General features: G+C 43.7%; 2 protein-coding genes across 3 annotated transcripts in view; one reads left to right on the top strand and one right to left on the bottom strand.

The window, feature by feature from the left end:
- The window catches only part of AP3M1 (adaptor related protein complex 3 subunit mu 1), an 80,635-nt gene extending 73,862 nt beyond the window's left edge, over positions 1–6,773 (bottom strand). The window contains exon 1 of one of the 2 annotated variants that reach the window (XM_082268423.1): positions 6,667–6,773. The gene's annotated coding sequence lies outside the window, so the exon portion shown is untranslated. The remainder of the gene's footprint in view (positions 1–6,666) is intronic. The other variant, XM_082268424.1, reaches the window with a different exon arrangement.
- A 536-nt stretch (positions 6,774–7,309) lies between these two features.
- ADK (adenosine kinase) overlaps positions 7,310–21,783 on the top strand; it is a 320,703-nt gene continuing 306,229 nt past the window's right edge. Inside the window, exon 1 of the mRNA XM_082268425.1 lies at positions 7,310–7,391. Within this exon, the coding sequence (XP_082124551.1) occupies positions 7,327–7,391 (65 nt within the window). The 5' untranslated portion in view covers positions 7,310–7,326. The remainder of the gene's footprint in view (positions 7,392–21,783) is intronic.

The raw sequence follows: 21,783 nt of genomic DNA on the forward strand, positions 1-21,783 counted from the left end.
TGTATTATGTTTGTTATACAAACAGGTCGGATTGGAACTGAGGGCAGGGTGTTAAGCTCTCTCCTTTTCTTTGCTGCGGTCACTACTCCTTACTCCCATAGTAATGAGAGGAATGTGGTTGGATGAGAGGTTTTGTGATAGGAAGGGGATTTGGGGGTGGGGAGACAGAATTTATGCTAGAGGGGAGGATTTGGGGGGGAGGGGTGGAGGATTTACAACCTACAGACCACCTAACTCTGCCTTACTAACTACATGTTAGATCCTGCAGTGTGGTGACACATGAAAAATTGTGCATTTCCCTGCACCACACAAAAATGCACTGCCTTTTGCAGATGCAGATGGGCGTCATTAATTCTTAATGCAGGGCTTGACAAATTTGCTTCAAATCTAGGAGCCAGCTAAAAAAGTTAGGAGCCAGTTTTTTTTTCCGCGCATGTGGAATGGCCGGCTTCTGTCGGACTGGCTAATATTGCCCGGCATTCGACCCGTGTACACTTTGTTTACTTCTTCTGAGAGATATTAAAGAACACTAACCACCATGACCACTTCAGTGATTTGAAGTTGTGATGGTGGTAGGAGTCAGAAACACTGCACATGCTGGGATATTTACAATTATGTTTTGGGGGCTAGTTGCACCCCTAGCAAATGTGACTTACTGCTGGCTGGTACTCCTTGCAGGTACTGCTGGCGGGAAATGCTGGCAGAGATCACGGAGCGGCACAGTAGGAAGCATACAGAGCCGATGCTTCCTGTATCTCTCCTGTCACAGGCGGAGTGTATTTGATATCACTCCGCCTGTGACAGGACGGAACCTGAACTACACAGGAAGCATTGGTTCCGTTTTGTCACCAGACATTCCAAGTCTTCTGCGAGGTGTGGCAGTCTCTCGCATGTGGGCGCGGCACTTGCGGGGGTCAGGGAGCCGCAGCCCACATGCGGGAGACTCCCATACCTCGCAGGAGACTTGGGATGTCTGACGACAAGACACCTGCCAGGGTAACCCAGGCGCCAGGCTGCCAATTCTAGTCGCCAATGCAACCTGGCGCCTGGGGTTTGTCAAGCCCTGTCTTAATGGCACCCCATTCATCTAGCAAATATGGATACTTTGGCACCTGCTAAGAAATCATGGTACCACAGTACCATGCGGTTTGTGCAGCGGAATATAAACAAAAATCATGGCAGCACCTTTTTTGTTTGTTTCGCAAGCATAGGACAGCTAAATACAAAAAATGCAACATGCATTGCGCATGCATTGAGTGCGCTCAGACGCACCTCCTGGTGTTCCCCAGGGTTGTGCACAATTCTAAAAAGGTCCTTTGACTGAAAAAAAGTTGAAACACACTGGTTTAAACTGAGCCTTACATGACACCTCTGACCACTTCGGTACGGCAGCTGGGACAGCACTATTCTCTTCTCTTTCTTATCTCTCAATCCCAGGAGACACAGGCAGCAGCGGGATCCATAGGCTGTCAGTTACCCTCCTGTGAAGAGGGAGCAGGTGTGTGGCTTGCCGGTGTTCTGTGGACGCACACAGCCCGGCTCGTGAGCGTGTGCGCACTGGGTGTCCCCCTAGGCACCCGGCTTGTTAAGGGAGCACTTGGAGGAAGAAGTGGACAACGCAGACGGGGGACGACCAAAGAGGAGGTAAGCAACCGCTTTGTTCAATATCACTTTAGCCTACCTATATGGGAATCACTCTCAGCACAAGTGTAATAAGCATTTTCCCTGAGTCAAGGAGCAGAGTCTACCTACTCAAATGCTTTGTAATCCTACCTATCGTCTAGATAAATCTAATTATCTATGCTCTCTTTTAAACATAGTCCAGGTTCAGTGCCTGCAAAGCTGTGTTCACCTTGCACAGCCATTCATTAGTTCACAGAACTGCAGCCATCAGGAAAGCACTGTGAAAACCTCCAGCCCCTGGATAGAAGGCTTTCTAAACTAAAGGAGTTTGATGTTCTGGCTTTTTCGTAGTTTTCTGAATAGAATTAGCAGTTCAGTGGTTGTTTCAAATTGATTTTAAAATGAAGGAAAGCTTTAACGCTGAATCTCCCTTATTTTCTTACTTGCTCGCTTTTTGGCCTTTTAAAGTGGTTCTAAGCCTAAACTGTTGCTTACCCTAACGCATTGTCAGCATTAGGGTATAAAAAACAAAAGCACCCCTGTGTCCTAGCCCTCCCCCCACTTACCTTGGTCCTCTATTGATAGATCATGCCCAGCTGCAGTTCTTCCCTTCCATCTTCCTGCTCTCACAGGCACCTGCTGCTATCAGTCAAATCTATTGACAAGAGAGTGGGGTGTGTGTGGTGTGTGTGTGTGTGTGTGTCTATGGATGCACACAGTCTGGCTCAGGTGATATATAAAATTATTAGTAGAGCTAATAAAAATTTAAAACTTAAAAAAAAAAAAAAAAAAAAATTGCTGAGAGAAATATTGGATAATTATCCAACACGTTATATAAAGTAAGATATGTTTACAGCAGTGTTCATTCCAAAATGTCCACACACACAGCCAGACAAAAAATATGTACATGTTGACATTGACAAGCATATGTGAGAAGAAACAGTCTTCTATTTCTCATGGAGCTTGCCTCACCCATACTCACAGTTAAAGGACAGCCTCTGAAACACACACATGGACCCAGAATGGAAAAACAAATACTAGTGGTATGGCTGTAGTAGTCTCAATCAAAAGGCACATATAACAGGTTGAAGTGCCAACTCAGGAGAGCGTCTGTACGTGTGACCCCATAGCATGGCCTGCCAAGTGAGGAGGGGAACAAGCCCAAGGGGAGATAAGTGACAACAATATGTTTTTTTTTACCTTAAAGTGATTGTAAAGTATCTTTTTTTTTTTTTTTTAAAACAACAAACATGTTATACTTATCTGCTCTGTGCAGTGGTTTTGCACAGAGCAGCCTGGATCCTCCTCTTCTCTGGCCCCTCCCTCCAAATAAATGCCCCCACAGCAAGCAGCTAGCTATGGGGGCACCCAAGCTGAGCTGCAGCTCCGTGTGTCCATTCATACATGGAACTGCCATTTGGCCTCGCCCCTCTCTCCTGATTGGGAGCCAATGGCGTCGTGGCTGTATCTCAGACAATCAGGAGGGAGAGACCCAGGACAGCAGAGACTCTCGTTGGACAGAGGGGGCATAGGTGAGTATTAGGGGTGCTGCTACACACAGAAGGCTTTTTATCTTAATGCATAGAATGCATTAATGTATTCCTAGCATTAAGGTAAAAAAATGTTTAGACATTATTATTCCCCCTCACCCCCACCTTTTAATTATCTGAGTCCTAATTCAATCCAGCGCTGTACCAGTCTCACTGGGTTTGCTGATGCAGCTGGATCCATTGGCTCCCACTGCTGTCAATCAAAGCCAATGATGAGGGATCGGGGATGAGTGCCGCTGTCTGTAGTAATAGACACAGACAGCAAGGCTTGGGAGAGATCACACAGGAGTGCACCTGTGGAAAGTGGCTTTCTATGGGGGCACTTGGCGGAGGGGAGGAGCACCGGCAGGGGAACTGAAAAGAGGAGGTTAACAGAGCAGGTAAATTTAAACCTGATTTTTTTTTTTGGAAATAAACTTCGCATTTACAACCACTTTAACCTATACAGGAGTCTCAGCACAAGTTTAGTAAATGGTGACTACTATAAAAGAGAAGATTAGCTTTTTATTTTTTTATATCATACTTACCCAGGTGGATGCAGCATCGTTCCGATGCTACATCTGTCTGTCCCCCGCTGTCTCGAACACTGAGAACCGAGAAATAAACACTGCTGATCTCTCAGTTCTCAGAGCTCCGTGAGCAGAGAGCTGGTGACTGACTGTCGGTTGAAATGGGTCATGGACATTTTCAAGACAAATCCTGACACATTTGCAGGCTAGGATTGCTGGATTTAACAATATTATTTTGAAAGGATTTATAATGTGTGTAGCCCATTTTCAAGCAGTATTGTGTGCTGTTCTCAATACGATTCAAAAACACACCCAAGCAGCCCATCCTCAGTCACAAAGAAAGAAAGTGAAGGGAAATCCCCACAACAAGTGATGGGGAAACGTATTCTGAAGAGGGAAGTCCCCTCACTCCATATTTGGGCAAAGAGGTTCTTGTTAGTGATTCAAATCATCTGAATTGGTTCAGTTAAATGATTTGAATCAGGACTCATTCCCTCCAAGCTAAGCAAGGATCATGAAGTGCAGTCTTGTGATACACTCAGTACTCAATGTATAAACTGAGCACTTCTTTAGATTCAGAGTTGTTTTACATGTACAATAGCTGCTGCCCCACACACAGCTCATGTTACTAAACAGAATTTTGGATTCTTGTGTGCTCTCTGAGACGGAGTCATTCACAGACTCAGAATTGTGTTGGCTCACACACAGGCCATGATATAACACAGAATTGTGTGTGCTCTCTGAGACTGAGTCATTCACAGACTCAGAATCATGTTGGCTCACACACAGCCCACGATACAAAACAGAGCCTTGTGTGATCTCTGAGACTCAGTATCATGTTGGCTCCCACACAGCCCATGATATCACACAGAATCGTGTGTGCTCTCTGAGGAGTCATTCACAGACTCAGAATCGTGTTGGCACACACACAGCCCATGATAGAACACAGAATCGTGTGTGCTCTCTGAGAAGGAGTCATTCACAGACTCAGAAACATGTTGTCTCACACACAGGTCATGAATCAACATAGAATAATGTGTGCTCTCTACGAGACTGAGTCATTCACAGATTAATATCATGGGCTGTGTGTGAGACAACATGAGTCTGTGAATGACTTCATCACAGAGAGCACACACAATTCTGTGTTATATCATGGGCTGTGTGTGAGACAACATAACAAAGAATCGTGTGTGCTCTCCGTGACTGAGTCATTCACAGAGTCAGAATCATACTGGCTCACACACAGCCTGATACAAAACAGAATCTTGTGTGCTCTCTGAGCTCACACACAGCCCATGATATAACACAGAATCGTATGTGCTCTCTGAGACGGAGTCATTCACAGACTCAGAATTGTGTTGTCTCACACACAGGTCATGAATCAACATAGAATTGTGTGTGCTCTCTACGAGACTGAGTCATTCACATACTCATATCATGGCCTGGTTGTGAGACAACATGAGTCTGTGAATGACTCAGTCTCGTAGAGAGCACACACAATTCTATGTAGTATCATGACCTGTGTGTGAGCCAACATGATTCTGACTCTGTGAATGACTTAGTCACGGAGAGCACACACAATTCTGTGTTATATCATGGGCTGTGTGTGAGGCAACATAACACAGAATCGTATGTGCGCTCCGTTACTGAGTCATTCACAGAGTCAGAATCATACTGGCTCACACACAGCCTATGATACAAATCAGAATCTTGTGTGCTCTCTGAGCTCACACACAGCCCATGATATAACACAGAATCGTATGTGCTCTCTGAGACGGAGTCATTCACAGACTCAGAATCATGTTGGCTCACACACAGCCCGTGATATAACACAGAATCGTGTGTACTCTCTGAGGAGGAGTCATTCACAGACTCAGAATCGTGTTGGCTCACACACAGCCCGTGATATAACATAGAATCGTGTGTGCTCTCTGAGAAGGAGTCATTCACAGACTCAGAATCATGTTGGCTCACACACATCCCATGATATAACACAGAATCATGTGTACTCTCTGAGACGGAGTCATTCACAGACTCAGAATCATGTTGGCTCACACACAGCCCATGATATAACACAGAATCGTGTGTGCTCTCTGAGACGGAGTCATTCACAGACTCAGAATCATGTTGGCTCACACACAGCCCATGATATAACACAGAATCGTGTGTACTCTCTGAGAAGGAGTCATTCACAGACTCAGAATCGTGTTGGCTCACACACATCCCATGATACAAAGTAGAATCTTGTGTGGTCAGTGATTTTTTTCAGAGACTTGGAGTCTTGCTGGCTCACACAGCTATTCATATTGGAGCTCATTTGACAAATCATGAGCGGAGGTTGCTGTTTTTTTCCACTCATCCTGAAAGGGGAGGAATATTGACAATGAACTGAATCAGATTCAGGATTTGATTTATTCAAACACTGCAGTGAGTTGATTCACGGATTTGAATCAGGGACGGTAGCCAAGCCTATCTCACTCAGATTTCCTCTAACTTCTTGTTGCATCTCTGGGAGAGGAAATAAAGGGAAATTTCCCCCCAATGCTACACAGACTGCTATAGATAACCCGGCAGGGAGGTCAACCTTTCACTATCCAACATTTGTAAAAAAAACTTTGTCCAGTAGATACACATTAGGCGATATGTCTGCCCTCATGTTGTAAAGCGCTGTGCAAACTGTTGGTGCAATATAAATCCTGTTTAATAAAAATAATAAAATATTATACTATCCATTCTATGCCATGTTTTTTTGTGGACAGCAAGCGGCCTGCTTCACCACTTGTACAGACTATAATAATAATCCAGCAACCCCTGCATGAAGTTCTGATAACTAATGGAGAACTCTCAAACATAAAAGTCACTTCTTTCTTATTCTGTAACACAAAAACAAACTCTCTGTTGTCAGCTACACACAAACACAACACATTACACCATGTCACACAACAAGTACACTGCCACACACCCAGAACGGGCCAATACATTACCGAAATCAATCAATAGGAACCAGCAGGAAGTAAAGAATCTTCCTAAGCCTCCTGACACATCATCCAGCCAGCGCTGCCTCAACAAAGATGGCGGCCAAGACCCCGCCACTCCACAGCTCTGCCCTCAGCATTGCCTGATAAAAACTTAGCCATTTGCCTCGGTAGGAACCTCTGAGAAATTCGAATGGCGGCATACTAGTGTTATACGTAAACTACCCACCGCTTTCCCCAACTTAGTTTCCGATAATACAAACTACACAGCCTAATTTATACTTTTATGATAAAAACGTGACCCGTTCTCGTCAGACAGCATCGATAGTAAAGTCTGCCGTACCAATGTGTGACATCCGTTAGACTAAAGGTGTTTGAACTGCGATAGTTCAGGAACGCACAGCCTGGCGTTTTAGTCATACAGCAAATCAGGCAACTAACAGGGACTACTAGTCTCTTTTAGCAGAAGGGGTTGCTAGGCGACTAGGCCCGGGTGAGGCCCCTGTGAGGGGGTGTGGCCAGGCGGGCACGGTGTGGCTAGGAGGGGGAGGAGCTGTGTGTGAGTGAGGGAAGGATAGAGCACGTTGTCGCGCAGTCCCGGCAGCTGTATACTAGTTTAGTATCGCTCAGTCAGTCAGCTCTCTTCTAGGTAGTGTGTGAGCGGGCAGCATGAAGGTGGCATCAGAAGAACCCCAGGCTAAGAAGCAGAAGCTGGAGGAGAAGGAGGCGCTGAGGTAACTGGCAGGCTGTACATGTGTGGACACAACGCGGGGTGTGGAGGAATGTGGCTGGGGGGCCACGACACTGCCATGAGCTCCCGCCACACTTTACTGTCCTATACAATACACACACCAATCACTACTGTCCTATACAATACACACACCAATCACTACTGTCCTATACAATACACACACCAATCACTACTGTCCTATACAATACACACACCAATCACTACTGTCCTATACAATACACACACCAATCACCACTGTCCTATACAATACACACTCCAATCACTACTGTCCCATACAATACACACACCAATCATTACTGTCCTATACAATACACACTCCAATCACTACTGTCCTATACAATACACACACCAATCACTACTGTCCTATACAATACACACACCAATCACTACTGTCCTATACAATACACACACCAATCACCACTGTCCTATACAATACACACTCCAATCACTACTGTCCTATACAATACACACTCCAATCATTACTGTCCTATACAATACACACACCAATCATTACTGTCCTATACAATACACACACCAATCACTACTGTCCTATACAATACACACACCAATCACTACTGTCCTATACAATACACACTCCAATCATTACTGTCCTATACAATACACACACCAATCATTACTGTCCTATACAATACACACACCAATCACTACTGTCCCATGTGCCCTCTCACATGACTTTATTATTACTTTTATTCTGCAGCTCTTAGTAAATTGATACTGGGTGATGTTTGCATTAAAGGGGCAGTAAACCTTTTTTAAAAAAATAAATAAAAGTAACCTGTTATACTTAGCTGCTCTGTGCAATCATTTTGCACAGAGTAGTCTTGTTTCTCTTCGGGGTGCCCCCATGCCCCTCCAGGCCCCTTCTCATCATCGGTTCCCCCATGCCTCTCTGGGCCCCTTCTCATCGGGTGCCCCTCCAGGCCCCTTCTCATCATCGGGTGCCCCCGTGCCCCTCCAGGCCCCTTCTCATCATCAGGTGCCCCTCCAGGCCCCTTCTCATCATCGGGTGCTCCTGCGGCCCTCCAGGCCCCTTATCATCGGGTGCTCCTGCGGCCCTCCAGGCCCCTTATCATCGGGTGCTCCTGCAGCCCTCCAGGCCCCTTATCATCGGGTGCTCCTGCAGCCCTCCAGGCCCCTTATCATCGTGTGCTCCTGCGGCCCTCCTCTTTATCGGGTGCCTCCCTGCGGAAAGCTGCTTTCCCTGGGGAAACCCTCCTACGCATCCATTGACACACAGACAGTGGGATTTGCCCCCCCCCCCCCTTACTGTCACAGGATTTGTTTGACAGCAGTGGGAGTCAATGGCTCCTGCTGCTATCTGTCCAATGAGGAGAGAGACCGATGTGCTCGTACACATCGTTGAATGAGATCGGGCTCAGGGAAGAAAAGGGTGACCCCTGATGTTAATTGATGAAACGCGTAGGGCGGAGCATCTGGGATACATCACTTCCGGTTTCTTGAGACGCAGGTTGAACACATAGCGTCCATAGTGGTTTCAGGTTCCATGTGCGCTTGCTTTATTGGAATGCTTGTTTTTTAAAGGGCAAATGGAAGTGCATTTTAACGTGTCCTTCTACGCTATGAGATCTTTTTATCCTTACCCTTGGTGAGGGAGTTTATTACAGTGAGCTTTAAAGGTACAGCAGGAGCACTGGTGTCCCCTCTTGGAGATGAATCTATCATAGATGCACTAACTCATTATACCTTTTTGTCTTTCAGGTTTTTATTTATTTAAAATTTTTTTTAGGGAGGTTTACAACCTCTTTAAAGTGGTTGTAAAGGCGGAATGTTTTTTTTTCTTAATGCCATCTATGAATTAAGATTAAAATGCCTTTTGTGTGCAGCAGCCGCCCCCCCCCCCCCAATACCTGAGCCCTTTCCCAATCCAGTGATGTCCACACATTCCTCGGTCCTCAGCTGTCCATGACTCTCCCTTCTGATTGGCTGAGACACTGTAGTGGTATCATTGGTTCCCCGCTGCTTTCAAAGTCAGTTGGCCAATGAGCGGGGCTGAGCTGCAGCTCCATGTCTGAATGGATACACGTAGTTGTAGCTCTGCTCAAGTGCCTCCATAGCAAGCTGCTTGCAGTGAGGGTACTCAACAGGAGGGAGGGGCCAAGAGCACCGATGAGGGACCTGAGAAGAGGGGGATCCAGGCTGCTCTGTGCAAAAGCAACTGCACAGGGTGGGTAAGGATGACATGTTTAATTGTAGGGGGAAAAAAATCAACACTTTAGAACCACTTTACGGACTTTGTTGAGGCATTCCCTGTTCTAAGGTGACAATGCTTTGTCCCGACTCCCCATCTTAGTTGCTCTCCTGCATATTCACATGGGATTCTGGTAGAGATAACAAGCAGCTTGGCTGTGCCCATGACAGCGGCATGGCTCACCACTGTCAATGGAGAAACCTGCGCTGAGCGATGGTGTGCTGCAGCTAAACAAATGTACATCTGCCTGGCTGGGTCACATATTTAAAGCCGTATTAAACCCAAAAGCAAACATTTTATTATATTGCAGTTCACCAATTCTTTACATGTGATGGCTGCATTTGTTTCCTTTTTTTAGGCTTTTTCCTTTTTTTCCATCTGGTAATCCAGCCAGCAAGTTTGTTGTTTTTAAAAAGCACAAGCTCTCCAGCAGAATGTATCAGTTTACATGGATGAAACGGCTTTTATTAAGGCTCCATTCGCACCCTGGCATTCCAGAATTGTGGAAAAACGGGATGTGTTTGCAATGGTATTCCTCCTTAATGATATCCCATTTTGCAATGCGTGAGGCTTGTTGCTCAAAATAAAGAGTAGGAGCTTCTTTTAGACAAATGCTTTGCACTTTGCCGCGACTTATCGCAGCAAAATCACGATGCGATTGGGGTGCCATTAAGAAGTAATGGCAAAGCAAATGTGTGCCAGGTTTTGCTGTGATTCTGGAATGCCCAGTTGTAAATGTAACCTTATTCAGGCAAAACCTTTATCCCAAAAGGGGGGGGGGGGAACTCTACTGTAACTTAAAAAGTGAGTTGCAATTTGACTTTGCTTTGTTAGTGTATTTAAGTCTGCTAATACATCTAACACTGCCCCCCCCCCCCCCCCCCGGACTGAAAATGCTGCTGTTTGCTGTGCCTCTTGTACTCATTCATTCAGAGTATTCTCACTAATACAGAAGGTGTGTTACGGGCCAGATCACCAGGTGAAAAAGGGGAAGAAAGGCCAAAAAAAAGAAAAATGCAGCCACCCTGTCTAATAATTGGTAAGCTGCACAAGGTTTGGTTTAATACCGCTTTACCTACTTGTCTACCAAGATATGTTTAGAAATGTGATGAGAGACAAGAAGTTTAACCTCAGCCGTGATCTGGGTGCCAAAGATATGTTCAACTTTACAGCTGGTTCACACCACATGCAGTCCAGTGCGTTTATTTATTTTTTCTGCATCAGAAACGCATAGATAGTAGGGCATATGTTTTCCAGTAGGATAGTTTATGCAGTTGGTAAAGCACTGGAACGCACATGTCTCCATTTAAGGTGTGGAAAAATTGCACTGGAAAGCATCAACGCACATGCAAAAAATGCATCTGGACTGCATTCCCATGATGTGATGAAATGCTCCTTAGGCCTTGGTCATGCCATGGTGCAGATCTTTTATTTATTTATTTATATATATATATATATATATATATATATATATATATATATATATATATATATATTTTTTTTTTTGCATTTATTTGTTTTTTTTAATGGAGCCTGCAGAGCATTGCACCCATGATCAGTGGATTGCGGATGCAATGTGAAGGGCTTTCCAAAAAAGTATTTCCCGGTTAACTCTAATCTGATAAATTTTAGTGGCTTTTAAATTGTTGTCTATGGGGAATTTTTGGTTACCTTTTTTTTGCGATATTAGCGGTGTGCATAATTTTATGGCTTTGGGTGATTGGAGAGGAGCGCCCAATGTCCAAAAAGAGAAAGGTCTCACTTGATGAATTTTATATTTATTTATTGGAGGTAAAAGTGAACCAGTAGAGCCAACGCGTTTCAGGGGAATTGCCTTCCCTGATCTTCAGGACTGTATTTGTTGAAGTGTTTACATTTTGAGAGGGTTACATTTGATCAGCAGCTCTGCAGTAGCCAGCCTTGAGGAGTAGAGACAGCAAACCATTTTATGGCTTGACATGTTTGGTATCTATTTACTCAAAGCAACCCCATCCTTTATGTTGGCATTTTATAGTTTGTGTGCACTAAAATTCTTTTTAGATTTGTTTTTTTATAATATACCTTTTTATTAAGTAGCTGAGAAAAAATCATGTGACGTTAAATAAAAAAAAAAAAACGAAAATACGACTATCACCATTTTATTCTTCAGGGCCTCTGCTTTTAGAAAATATATTTTTGTGTGTGGGGGAGGTTTAACAGTAATTTCAAGCAATCCATGCATCTTTTACTGAGCAAAAAAAAACGGAACATAAAAATGTAATACCAATTATTAGACGTAGTGGCTGCATTAGTTTTCTCTCGTGTGTTTTTTTTTTTTTACCTGCTGGTCCTGTCATTAACACACTTTCTGTCTTAAAAGAGGAAGTAAACCCTCCTCTGCAAGTTGTACCTATAGGTAAGCCTATGATGAGGCTTACCTATAGGTACTGTAAATATCTCCTAAACATGCACCGTTAGACCCCATTCAGACAGGGGCGACACGACTTGCTGGGGCGACCTGTGAAATCGCGGTGCACAGCGACATGCACGGACTTCATATAATTGAAGTCAATGCAAGTCGCCTCCAGGTTACCCCAAAGTAGTACAGGACCCTTTTTCTAAGTCGGAGCAACTTGTGTCGCTCTTATTAGAACGGGTCCTGTGCTATCAATGGCAGGCGACCGACCGCGACTTCGACCAAGTCGCGCTAGTGTGAATGGACCCTTAACCACTTGCCGACCGCCGCACGACTATCTACGTCGGCGGTCAGCCCCTCACAGGCAAACTAACGTAGGGCTACGTTGCTTGCTTGTGAGGGTCTAGGGAGCGAGCGCGCGCCCCCGCTCGGTCACGGACCCCCCCCCCCCCCCCCCCCCGCGCGTGTGACCAGCGGACCCGATGTCCGCCGGCCACTCGGCGATCGGCGGGGGAGAGGGAGACCGAGTGTAAACAAGCTGCCTGTCATTCTCCTCGCTGCAAAGACACTGATCACATGGATCTACTATGTAGATCCATTGATCAGTGTCCTTACAGCTGAAGCCACAGCCAATCACAGTAGAAAGCACGCCCCTAGGGACACACACAGCCCCTCCCTCCCAAATAAAGTTAACCCCTTCACTACCAGTGTATTTTTACAATAACAGTGCATATGTATAGCACTGATTACTGTAGAAATGTCACTGGTAACCCCAAAAATGTCAGTCAAGGGTCCGATCTGTCCGCCGCAATGTCGCAGTACCGCAAAAAAAATCGCAGATCGCCGCCATTACGCGTTAAAAAAAAAAACAACAAAAATGACAATCTTTCCCTTTGTTAGTAAACACGATAACTTTTGCGCAAACCAATCAAAATACGTTTTTTGCGATTTTTTTTTTTTTTTTTTTTTTTTTTTTTACCAAACATATGTAGCATAAAACAAATTGGCCGAAAATGTTAAAAAATTTTGATTTTTACATTTTTTTTTGGGCGGAATTTCATATAAAAAAATGTGAAAAATATTGTTATTTTTGCAAAATTGACGCTCTTTTTTTGTTTATAGCGCGTGATCAAAAAATCGCACAGGTGATCAAATACCACCAAAAGAAAGCTCTGTTTGTGGGAAAAAAAGGATGCCAAATTCGTTTAGGTACAGCGTCGCACGACCGCGCAATTGTCCGTTAAAGTCACGCAGTGCCGAATCGCAAAATACCCCCTGGTCGGAATGGGGGTAAAATCTTCCGGGGCTTAAGTGGTTAAGGAGATATTTACCTTACATGCAGCCAGTGACATCACTGGCGAATGCGCTCTGAAGGAACGGCCGCTGGTGCCGTTCCTTCAGAGCCCCGTGCCGTGACCGCCGACTCCCGCGCGTGGCTCTGGCCAATCAGATGGCCGGATGCCGCGATCCCGGAAGACGGGGCGACTGAACATGTCGCCTGTCATAGAGGTAAGGGGGTGGCACGGCGGGGGCTCGTTCTAAGGTAAGTATTTAATAATGAGCTAGTATGCATACTAGCTCATTAGGTCTTTCTCTTTCAGGGTGAAAAAGAAAAAAAAAAATCGTGTTTACACAAACATTAGCATGAAAATTCTCATCAGTAGAGTTGATGGCTTGATTAGTTATTTGATCGTGTCATTTGTTTTTAACATTAATTTTTGGTACGAGTAGAGTCTCCCTGATGAAAACGCCATTTAAAGTGTTTAAGAAAAATGTTCTTTCCTCTTATGCCCCATACACACGTGCAGATTATCTGCAGACTTTTGTCTGCAGACTTACCAAAACCATATAATATGAGGTCAAACCTAAACACTTTCAATTTGTATGCAATCCGGCAGGCCCTTGCACTACATAGAAAAGGTAAGTCTGCAGACAAAAGTCTGCTGATAATCTGCACGTGTGTATTGGGCATTAGTTTCAATTGTCTCGGCACTGCAATTGAAAATGAATGTCAATTTTACCCCACTAATAATTATGAAGTCTGAACAAATGTTTCTAAAACAAGTTTTGGAACAAAATACTAGGTGTGTGTGGTCATTTTTCCAGTGTCGTCTTTCTGGGTGGGGGAGCAACGGGGACACTTTGTTACTTTACAAAAAAAAAAAAAAAATGTGAATCTTTTGGGCAGTGTAGTATCCTTACAGATTTAGATGGATGTGGCTAAGAAATGAAACCCAAACTCCAACTAACAACACTTTTTATAAGCAGGGACCACAACATATAACTTTATTTTTTATATAAAGGGTTTTAATAAATGAATAAAAGATTATCATTTAAAGCACCTCTGTCAGTGTTTAAAGTTTCTCAGCTCTCTGCTACTTTTTCTGGACAGCTTGGCCTGTTTTAAGTAAGTTTGAAAAATAACACCTACTGGCCGGATCACCAGGTGAATATAGGGGGAGGAGACAACAAATCAGCCCTGTTCAAAATTATAATTTTGTATTAAAAATAAAAACACGAGTTAAAAGTAGTGCACCTCCTAGCTTGTATCATATGCCACTAGGTTGTAAATGTTCGGATCCTGTTATGTAATTAGAAAACTGTTCTACATGCAACCATTTAGAACATAAAATAGATGAGACTTGGTGAACCCCAATTCTATGTATTTAGTTGAAATGTTATTTAAAGTGATTCTAAGTGCCGGTTCACACTGATCTCAAGTCGCCTGACAAGTGGCTTCCAATGCTGTGCAATGGAACCGTTCTAATCGGAGCGACGCACTATTTTTTTGCAAAGTTGGAGCGACTTGCATTGACTTTCATTATGAGAAGTCGTTGCAAGCCCTTCCTGAAGTCGCGCTGCACGGGTGACTTCATTAGTCGCCCGAAGTCGGGGTGACTTCGAGTCGGATCAGTGTGAACCTACTCTTAAGGTATTGTTTTTTATTTGCAATGCACCGGTTATATTTACCTGCTCTGTGCAATGGTTTGACCGAGGAGCCCCGATTCCCCCGCTGGTGGTCTTGGCTCCCACTGCTGTGTGAGCCAATGAGAAAGCGACCCGGGAGAGCCACTGCTCTCATGCACATCCTTGGATTGAGATGTAAGTATAGGGGGGGCTGCACCCAGGTTTGCATAGAAGGTATTAAGGTAAAAAAAGCCTTCTGCCTTTTATAATCAATATCCTCTTCGGAAGTAAATGGACATAGTTACAATGGAATGCTTCGATGTAGGCAGAGACTAACACTGCTGACATGCAACAAAGGATACGAAAACGAAAGGATTAATTTTAGTCAAATATTTTTTAGATTTTATTTACATCTACTTGAAGTAGGCCTAGGATGTCGGCTCCTTGTGCTTTTGTTTGTAATGAGGATTTCTGCACACTGCCATATGGCTCAGCTTTTTAGCAATGCCAGTGATTGGACTGGTATCAGTTTCCATTTATGTGGCATGATGCCATGTTCTCCTCTGACCTTTTAGGCCTTGATTACACCAACCTGCACACTAAAACGCACATGTGTTGGTGAGGGGTGGTGCAATGCAATATAATCGCACATTCCTCTATGTACTGTCTGGATCCCCCTCCTGTTCAATCAGCTTGGTTAGAATTTGGAGAACTGCATGTACATAAAGCGCTTAGTGGTTAGAATCCTAACCAGGGCAATATGTGCATGACTTTTACATGTTCTTTGGGCTTGCCTGGATTGCCTCCCAGTACTCCAATTTACTTTCCACACTCCAAAGACCTGCTGTAAAGTTAATTGAATCCTGTCCATGTTGGCCCTAGTATATGCATACTGAACATGCATGTGAGATGGGGATTGATTTGTATGTACTATATATATGTAAAGCACTGAGTAAATTGATGCTATAAAAATGCCTGTAATAAATACAATAACTCAATGTAATTAGGATTATTTTCCCAAAGGATCCATCTATAGAATAGCCAGAATTTATAATTGCAATTTGTGATGAATTTGTGTGTATTCCTCTCCTGCTCACAAGTTTTATGTAGGGGAATAGTTACTGGATTGATTTGGACAAATCTAGTGAGGGTTGGTAAGTTTAAAAGAAAATGGTTTGAGATGGTGGATGTTGGGGTGCAAGAAGGCAGGGGTTGATGTGGGAAATGGGGTGTTGGAGGGGAGTGGGGTAGAAGGGTTATAGGTCTTTCCTGACTTTTGGCACTGGCTTTTCACTCTCCTGATGGACAAGCGCTTGGCATGCTGGTGTGGTAGCAAACCTTATCCACTCTTATGTTGACCTTTCTTTGTTTTCTACATTAAAAAATGCAGATGCACCTCAAAGCAGAGTTTAAATGGGAGCGAGGGACATTGAAGGTTGTATTTTATGTGCCAATGCGTCTCAAGGCATATGATATAAAGGAGCTATTCATTTTCATTTAGTGTACTTTTATTATGTTTCTGATAACTATCCAGGTGTGCAGAAAGTGAACACAATTGCCAGTTAACCAATGGTTGCCAGTTTATATATATATATTTTTACTGGTGGGGTGTTTGTGATGCAGCCCTATAAATTTAGTTATGTTCTGTGCCGGTACTACCTACTGAACACAACATGGGGGTATTGTGCCACGGTATGTGTACAACCCTTTACCAGGCCACTGTGTTAAGATGGCTGGTCAGGGAGCAGTATAATACTGGCTCAACCCCCAATTTTTGTCGCCTAGTATAGATCATGCTTGATTAGCTCTTTACTTGGCTATAGCAGCAGGGAAATGTCAGCTCTGAACCCGGAAGTGATGAAATGCATGTCACTTTTGGGCTCAATCATCAGAGGAGATTGTTAACCACTTCTCGACACCCCCCTCCCCCCCAAAAGACCGCTATAGTGTGGTCGGCTAGTTTTGGGAGGGCGTCAATTGATTTTTTTTTTTCCTACAACCCCTGCCCGTGTGGCACGCATCAGGCACGCTCTGTGACCGCTGTTTCTATCGGACACTGCTGATCACAGTAAAAGGCCAATCACAGCCAACCTTAACCATGTGATCAGCTGTGTCCAATCACAGCTGATCACATGTAAACACTCAGACTTGCTGCTTATTGGCAGTCCTTTCCTCACACACTGTGTAAGGAAAGGACAGCCAATACCTGGCAAGATTGTCAGTATATTGATCATCGATGCCCATCAGTGCAGTCTAATCAGCGCACAGCATTCAAGAAGAAAAATTACTTTTTTGTAACGGAAACTAAAACACTTTGTGTAGTGACTTTTTTTTTTTTTTTTGCTAAGAAAAAAAAAACCCCAAAAAAAACACCCAGTGGTGGTTAAATACCACAAAAAGAAAGCTTTCTTTAAAAAAATATCTTGTGTACAGTGTAGCATGACCACGCAGTTGTCCTTGAAAGTGCAATAGTGCTGAAAGCTGGTCTGGGCACAAGGGTGGTGAAAGTGCCCATTATTGAAGTGGTTAAAGTGGTGTACTGCCATCCTGGGCTCCCCAGAGAAATGGAGCCCAGGAAATTTAGCCGGGGGGGGGGGGGGGGTTACCTTCTTGGTATTGTAAAAGTGATTGGATGGCTCTACAGAGCTTGTTTTAACTCCCTGAATAACAGGATAAGCATGTCTTGGTAGACAAGGGGTTAAACTTACCTTGAGTTGATGCTCAACAATATCCCTTTTCTCCATATACAGTACACCCCCTACTTAATGACTTTTTTTTTTTTTTTGCATGTTGTACAGACCAAAATGGAGCCAATAAGAGAAATGTATTGTTGGAGTTTACATACAGTACACTTAAAGTCCGTTTAAAGAAACAGGTAAGACCCCTTTCACACTTGTACGATCTGAAAGTCACGTGACTTTGCCACGACTTGAAGCAGTGCCTGTGTATTCTTGAGGTCTATGGACTGAAGTAGTGCAGGGACTACTTTTGAAGTCACATAGATATGAATAGTACTCATTGGAAATCACGGAGTACGACTTGTCATGTGACTTTGCAGTCCCAAGTCGCAGGACCAGTTGCACAAGTGTGAAAGGGGCCTTAGATCAACTAGTGCACTGCTAATGCTATTCAGAAAACTACGAAAGTCATAAAGTTCAATCAAATTCCTTTGTTTTAGTATTTTTGGAATGCCTTGTATCCAGGGGCTGGAGGTTTTCACATTGCTTCCCTGACAGCTGCAGTTGTGTTCTGTAAATATAGAAGGTTGCACTAGGTGAATACGGCAGGCACTGAATCTGGACTATGTAGAAAGAGAACATAGGTAGGTAGGGAGTTATCTAGAAGGGCAACTGGCTGAGATATAAGGCAGCATTTGGGTGGGTAGGCTCTGCTGCTTGGGTCAGGGGAAAAAGCCTCATTTTTACATGTGCCTAGAGTGTATTTAGTTTGAAGCATCTTTCTATAGGGGCTTTAAGAACTGCAGCACATTTCTAAACATTGACCTCCTTTGCTGGAATTGGACTAAGGGACTACAGGAAGAAGTGTTATTTAGCTCCTCTAGCATAACTTTGTAACTTTCATGTTCCCAAACCCAAATTCTTAGGGAGTAGAGGTTGTATATTTTGCCTTTTCCCTCCTTACACTTCAATTCTGCTTGCTCCTTTTGTGTAGGATGACCGACTAATTCAGATTGGATTGGAAGCCACTAGCTTCTTCTAATCCAGACCGCTCCACTAGAGGGAGCTGAGAACATCAGACTTATCAGTCATTCGCATCTTGTATCTGGATTCTTAGATCTACTTAGTTTTTCCAAATAGTCTCTCCACCTTTTTAATCCAGCAATACAACATTTTTTTTTTTTTTTTTTTTTTTTTTTTTAATTTTCAGCTTCCTTTTCACAGACCAAGCTGACCAACAAAAGGAGAAGTTAGACAAATCCTTTAACATTGATAGGGGTTCTTACAATAGTTGGCTTTTATCCATTTAATAAAAAACCTTTACTCCACAAGGATACATGTGTTTGTAACTCCTTAAAAAGTGTTTAGCTGGAGTTAAGTCACCAGCAAATGAAAACCTGCAAATGAAAACCTATGTAAAGTCCATCTAATAACACTTTCTACAGCATGACTATGTTAAAATGTTTTAATACCAGGGATAACAGGTAAGGAGATCAGGAGGATACCCGTTCCACTCCTTTTACTCCCACATTTCTTATTTCCAAATGCAATGAATGGGAAATCTCACCAATGAGTGCAAATCTGAAATAACACAACGGGTTCTATATCTCCCTTTCCCTCTATGGAAAAATAAGAAAATATAGAATTTTGAGTTGGGAAGGGGGCGTGGGGGATTTATAGGTAAAGGATGGAATGACGCTGGGTATCATTCGACCTGGACAGAGGGTGACACGTGGGGAATATTTAGTTGCATCACAACTTGGTGCCACACCACTATATAATCTGTCAAGTTTTAATAAAATTGGAGAAGGAAAAAAAGCACAATGCAAACCAGTGGGTACACGCTATGTGCACCTTACGCGCACCTACTCGTGTGAACAAATAAAAATTAAGTAAAAGAACCTTTTTACTGTCTTAGCTGGAAATATTCGGGTCATAACCTTTGGAGAATACTTAGTTCTGTTCATCAGAGCGACCGAACTCTCAAACTGTAATACTTGAGATGGGAGACAAAGGGGCATTTTTATAAAGCTGTAAAATGTGACAATCCTCACACATTCACGTCACATTCACTCATTTGTAATTTATAATTCCTATACCAGTAGGATTTGCCTGCAGTGAATGTGAACTAATGTCTTTAGCATGTATACTGACTTTAGGATTATGGCTCCATCTACTGGAAAAATATGGCAGATCAGCAGATCTATTACTAATTCGTGATCCTGCTTAGAAATGTTTGCCAATGTAGTAATCCAGTAATATGCAGTATTTGTTTCTGCTCACTTGTGGAACAGTTAATTTTTGTAAAAAAAAAAAAAAAACAACTTTGGGAGAAAAAAGTTAATGCAGTTACATACTCACCACTGATTGGGGAATTCGTGGCTGTAAATGCACAGGGGCATGTCTGACCTCTCCAGAGAGGCCACTGCTTCCATACAGCAGTAGTCCCACTTTGCACTTGGTGGAAGGAGACACTTTTCTACTCAATCCGTGGATGATTTTTACCCATTTCATGACCAGGCAATTTTTCTGCTATTCAGCACTGCGCTACTTTAACTGACAATTGCGTGGTCATGCAACACTGTACTTAAATTTTATTTATTTATTTTTTTCCACACAAATGGGTAGTATTTGATCACCACCTGGACTTTTTTTTTTAACTACTATATAAACAAAAAAGACAGACCATTTGAAAAAATAAAAAAAACCAAACAAAATTTTGTGCTTTTAAAACATATTCCATTAAAAAAAAATCTCAAATTTTGCTCAAAATGTATTCTGCTACATGTCTTTGGTTTAAAAAAAAGTTTATTAAATGATTTGTGTGAAAGTTCAAAGTTCTAGCCTCTGTAAACGATGGGATATATACTAGAATTTTTTTATTTACATTTTTTTTTATACTAGTGACGGCGCTTAGCGACTTATAATAGGACTGCGATAGTTCCACGGGCAATCTGACACTGAGGCTTGGGGTGAACTAACTGCCACTGACCTCACCAGTGATATTAGTTATCAGTGCTAATATGCATGGTCACTGTACTAGTGACACTGGGCAATAAAGGGTTAATGTCTAGGGCGATATAGGGGTTAAATATGTGCCTAACCAGTGTTTGCTTTATAGTGTTTAGTGTTACTGTGTGCTGCTTTTTACTGGCCATCTAGTTGTTCTCTGCTTAGCAAGGAATGAACAACCGAGATACCCTGTCACTGAACACAGCTCTGTTTTGTACATTCAGAGCTGTGTTCAGGAAAGCTCAGAGCGGATCACCGGGTGCTGGCGGTAGGGCTGCACGATATTGGAAAAAAAGTACATTGCGATATTCGTTTTTCAACGATGTATATCGCGATATTTAACTGGGTGGAATGCAGAAGACACTGACAGTGTGGATTAGGCAGAGTCGGGACTCACAGTGGTGGTAGGAGGTAGAAGAATCCCCCCGAGTCCCGACTTCTCCCTGCCTAATGCTGTAGCGCGGCTGCTAAAAGAGTTCTATGCAAGGGGGGATTGCTGAACAAGGTGAGAGAGTTGCAGTCTGCTGTGGATCTGTGTCCCCCTGTGCAGCCAAGATGGCGGTTGGCACAGCTTGCTGAGGGATATGAGTACACTGGGGTCCTTTTGTGAAGATTAGGAGGTCTGTGTATGGCTTTTGGGGCACCCGGGGGGATGGAGGCAAGTCCTGAATGAGTGCGGAGTAAGTAGGCCTTATCGGGAACCACGAGCCCACGATCGCGCTCCGATCTAGGCAAGGCCGCGTCTTCTGTGCCTGTGTAGGCCTCAACTCTGCGCTCCTCTGCAATACCGGGCAGTATTGGTCTCTGGTGCCTCGATGGGTCTCCCCAAGCTGTTTTTTCTCCCTGAATAGGGGAGATTTAGGAGGATTGCTGAGGATTCTGTACGGTGGTATCGGAGCTCTCACAAGCCGCGTCCATCCCGCACGTCTTCCAGCCAATCCCCTTGCCTAATGCTAAATATCGTGTCTTCGGCGATATGAATATCGCCCACGCCCGCAGAACTATAGTCCATATCATATCGACTATCGTTCAGCCCTAGCTGGCGGTCAATCATTGGCTGGGACCCAATAATCGGCATGTGCTGTGACAAATCGCAGCACAGCTGGCCCGGCGCGCGCCTCCTGCCCAAGCATGTAGATGTTGTACTAGGTAC

This window comes from Pelophylax lessonae (genome assembly GCF_965119305.1).
Source record: "Pelophylax lessonae genome assembly, chromosome: 9".
Taxonomy (NCBI): domain Eukaryota; kingdom Metazoa; phylum Chordata; class Amphibia; order Anura; family Ranidae; genus Pelophylax; species Pelophylax lessonae.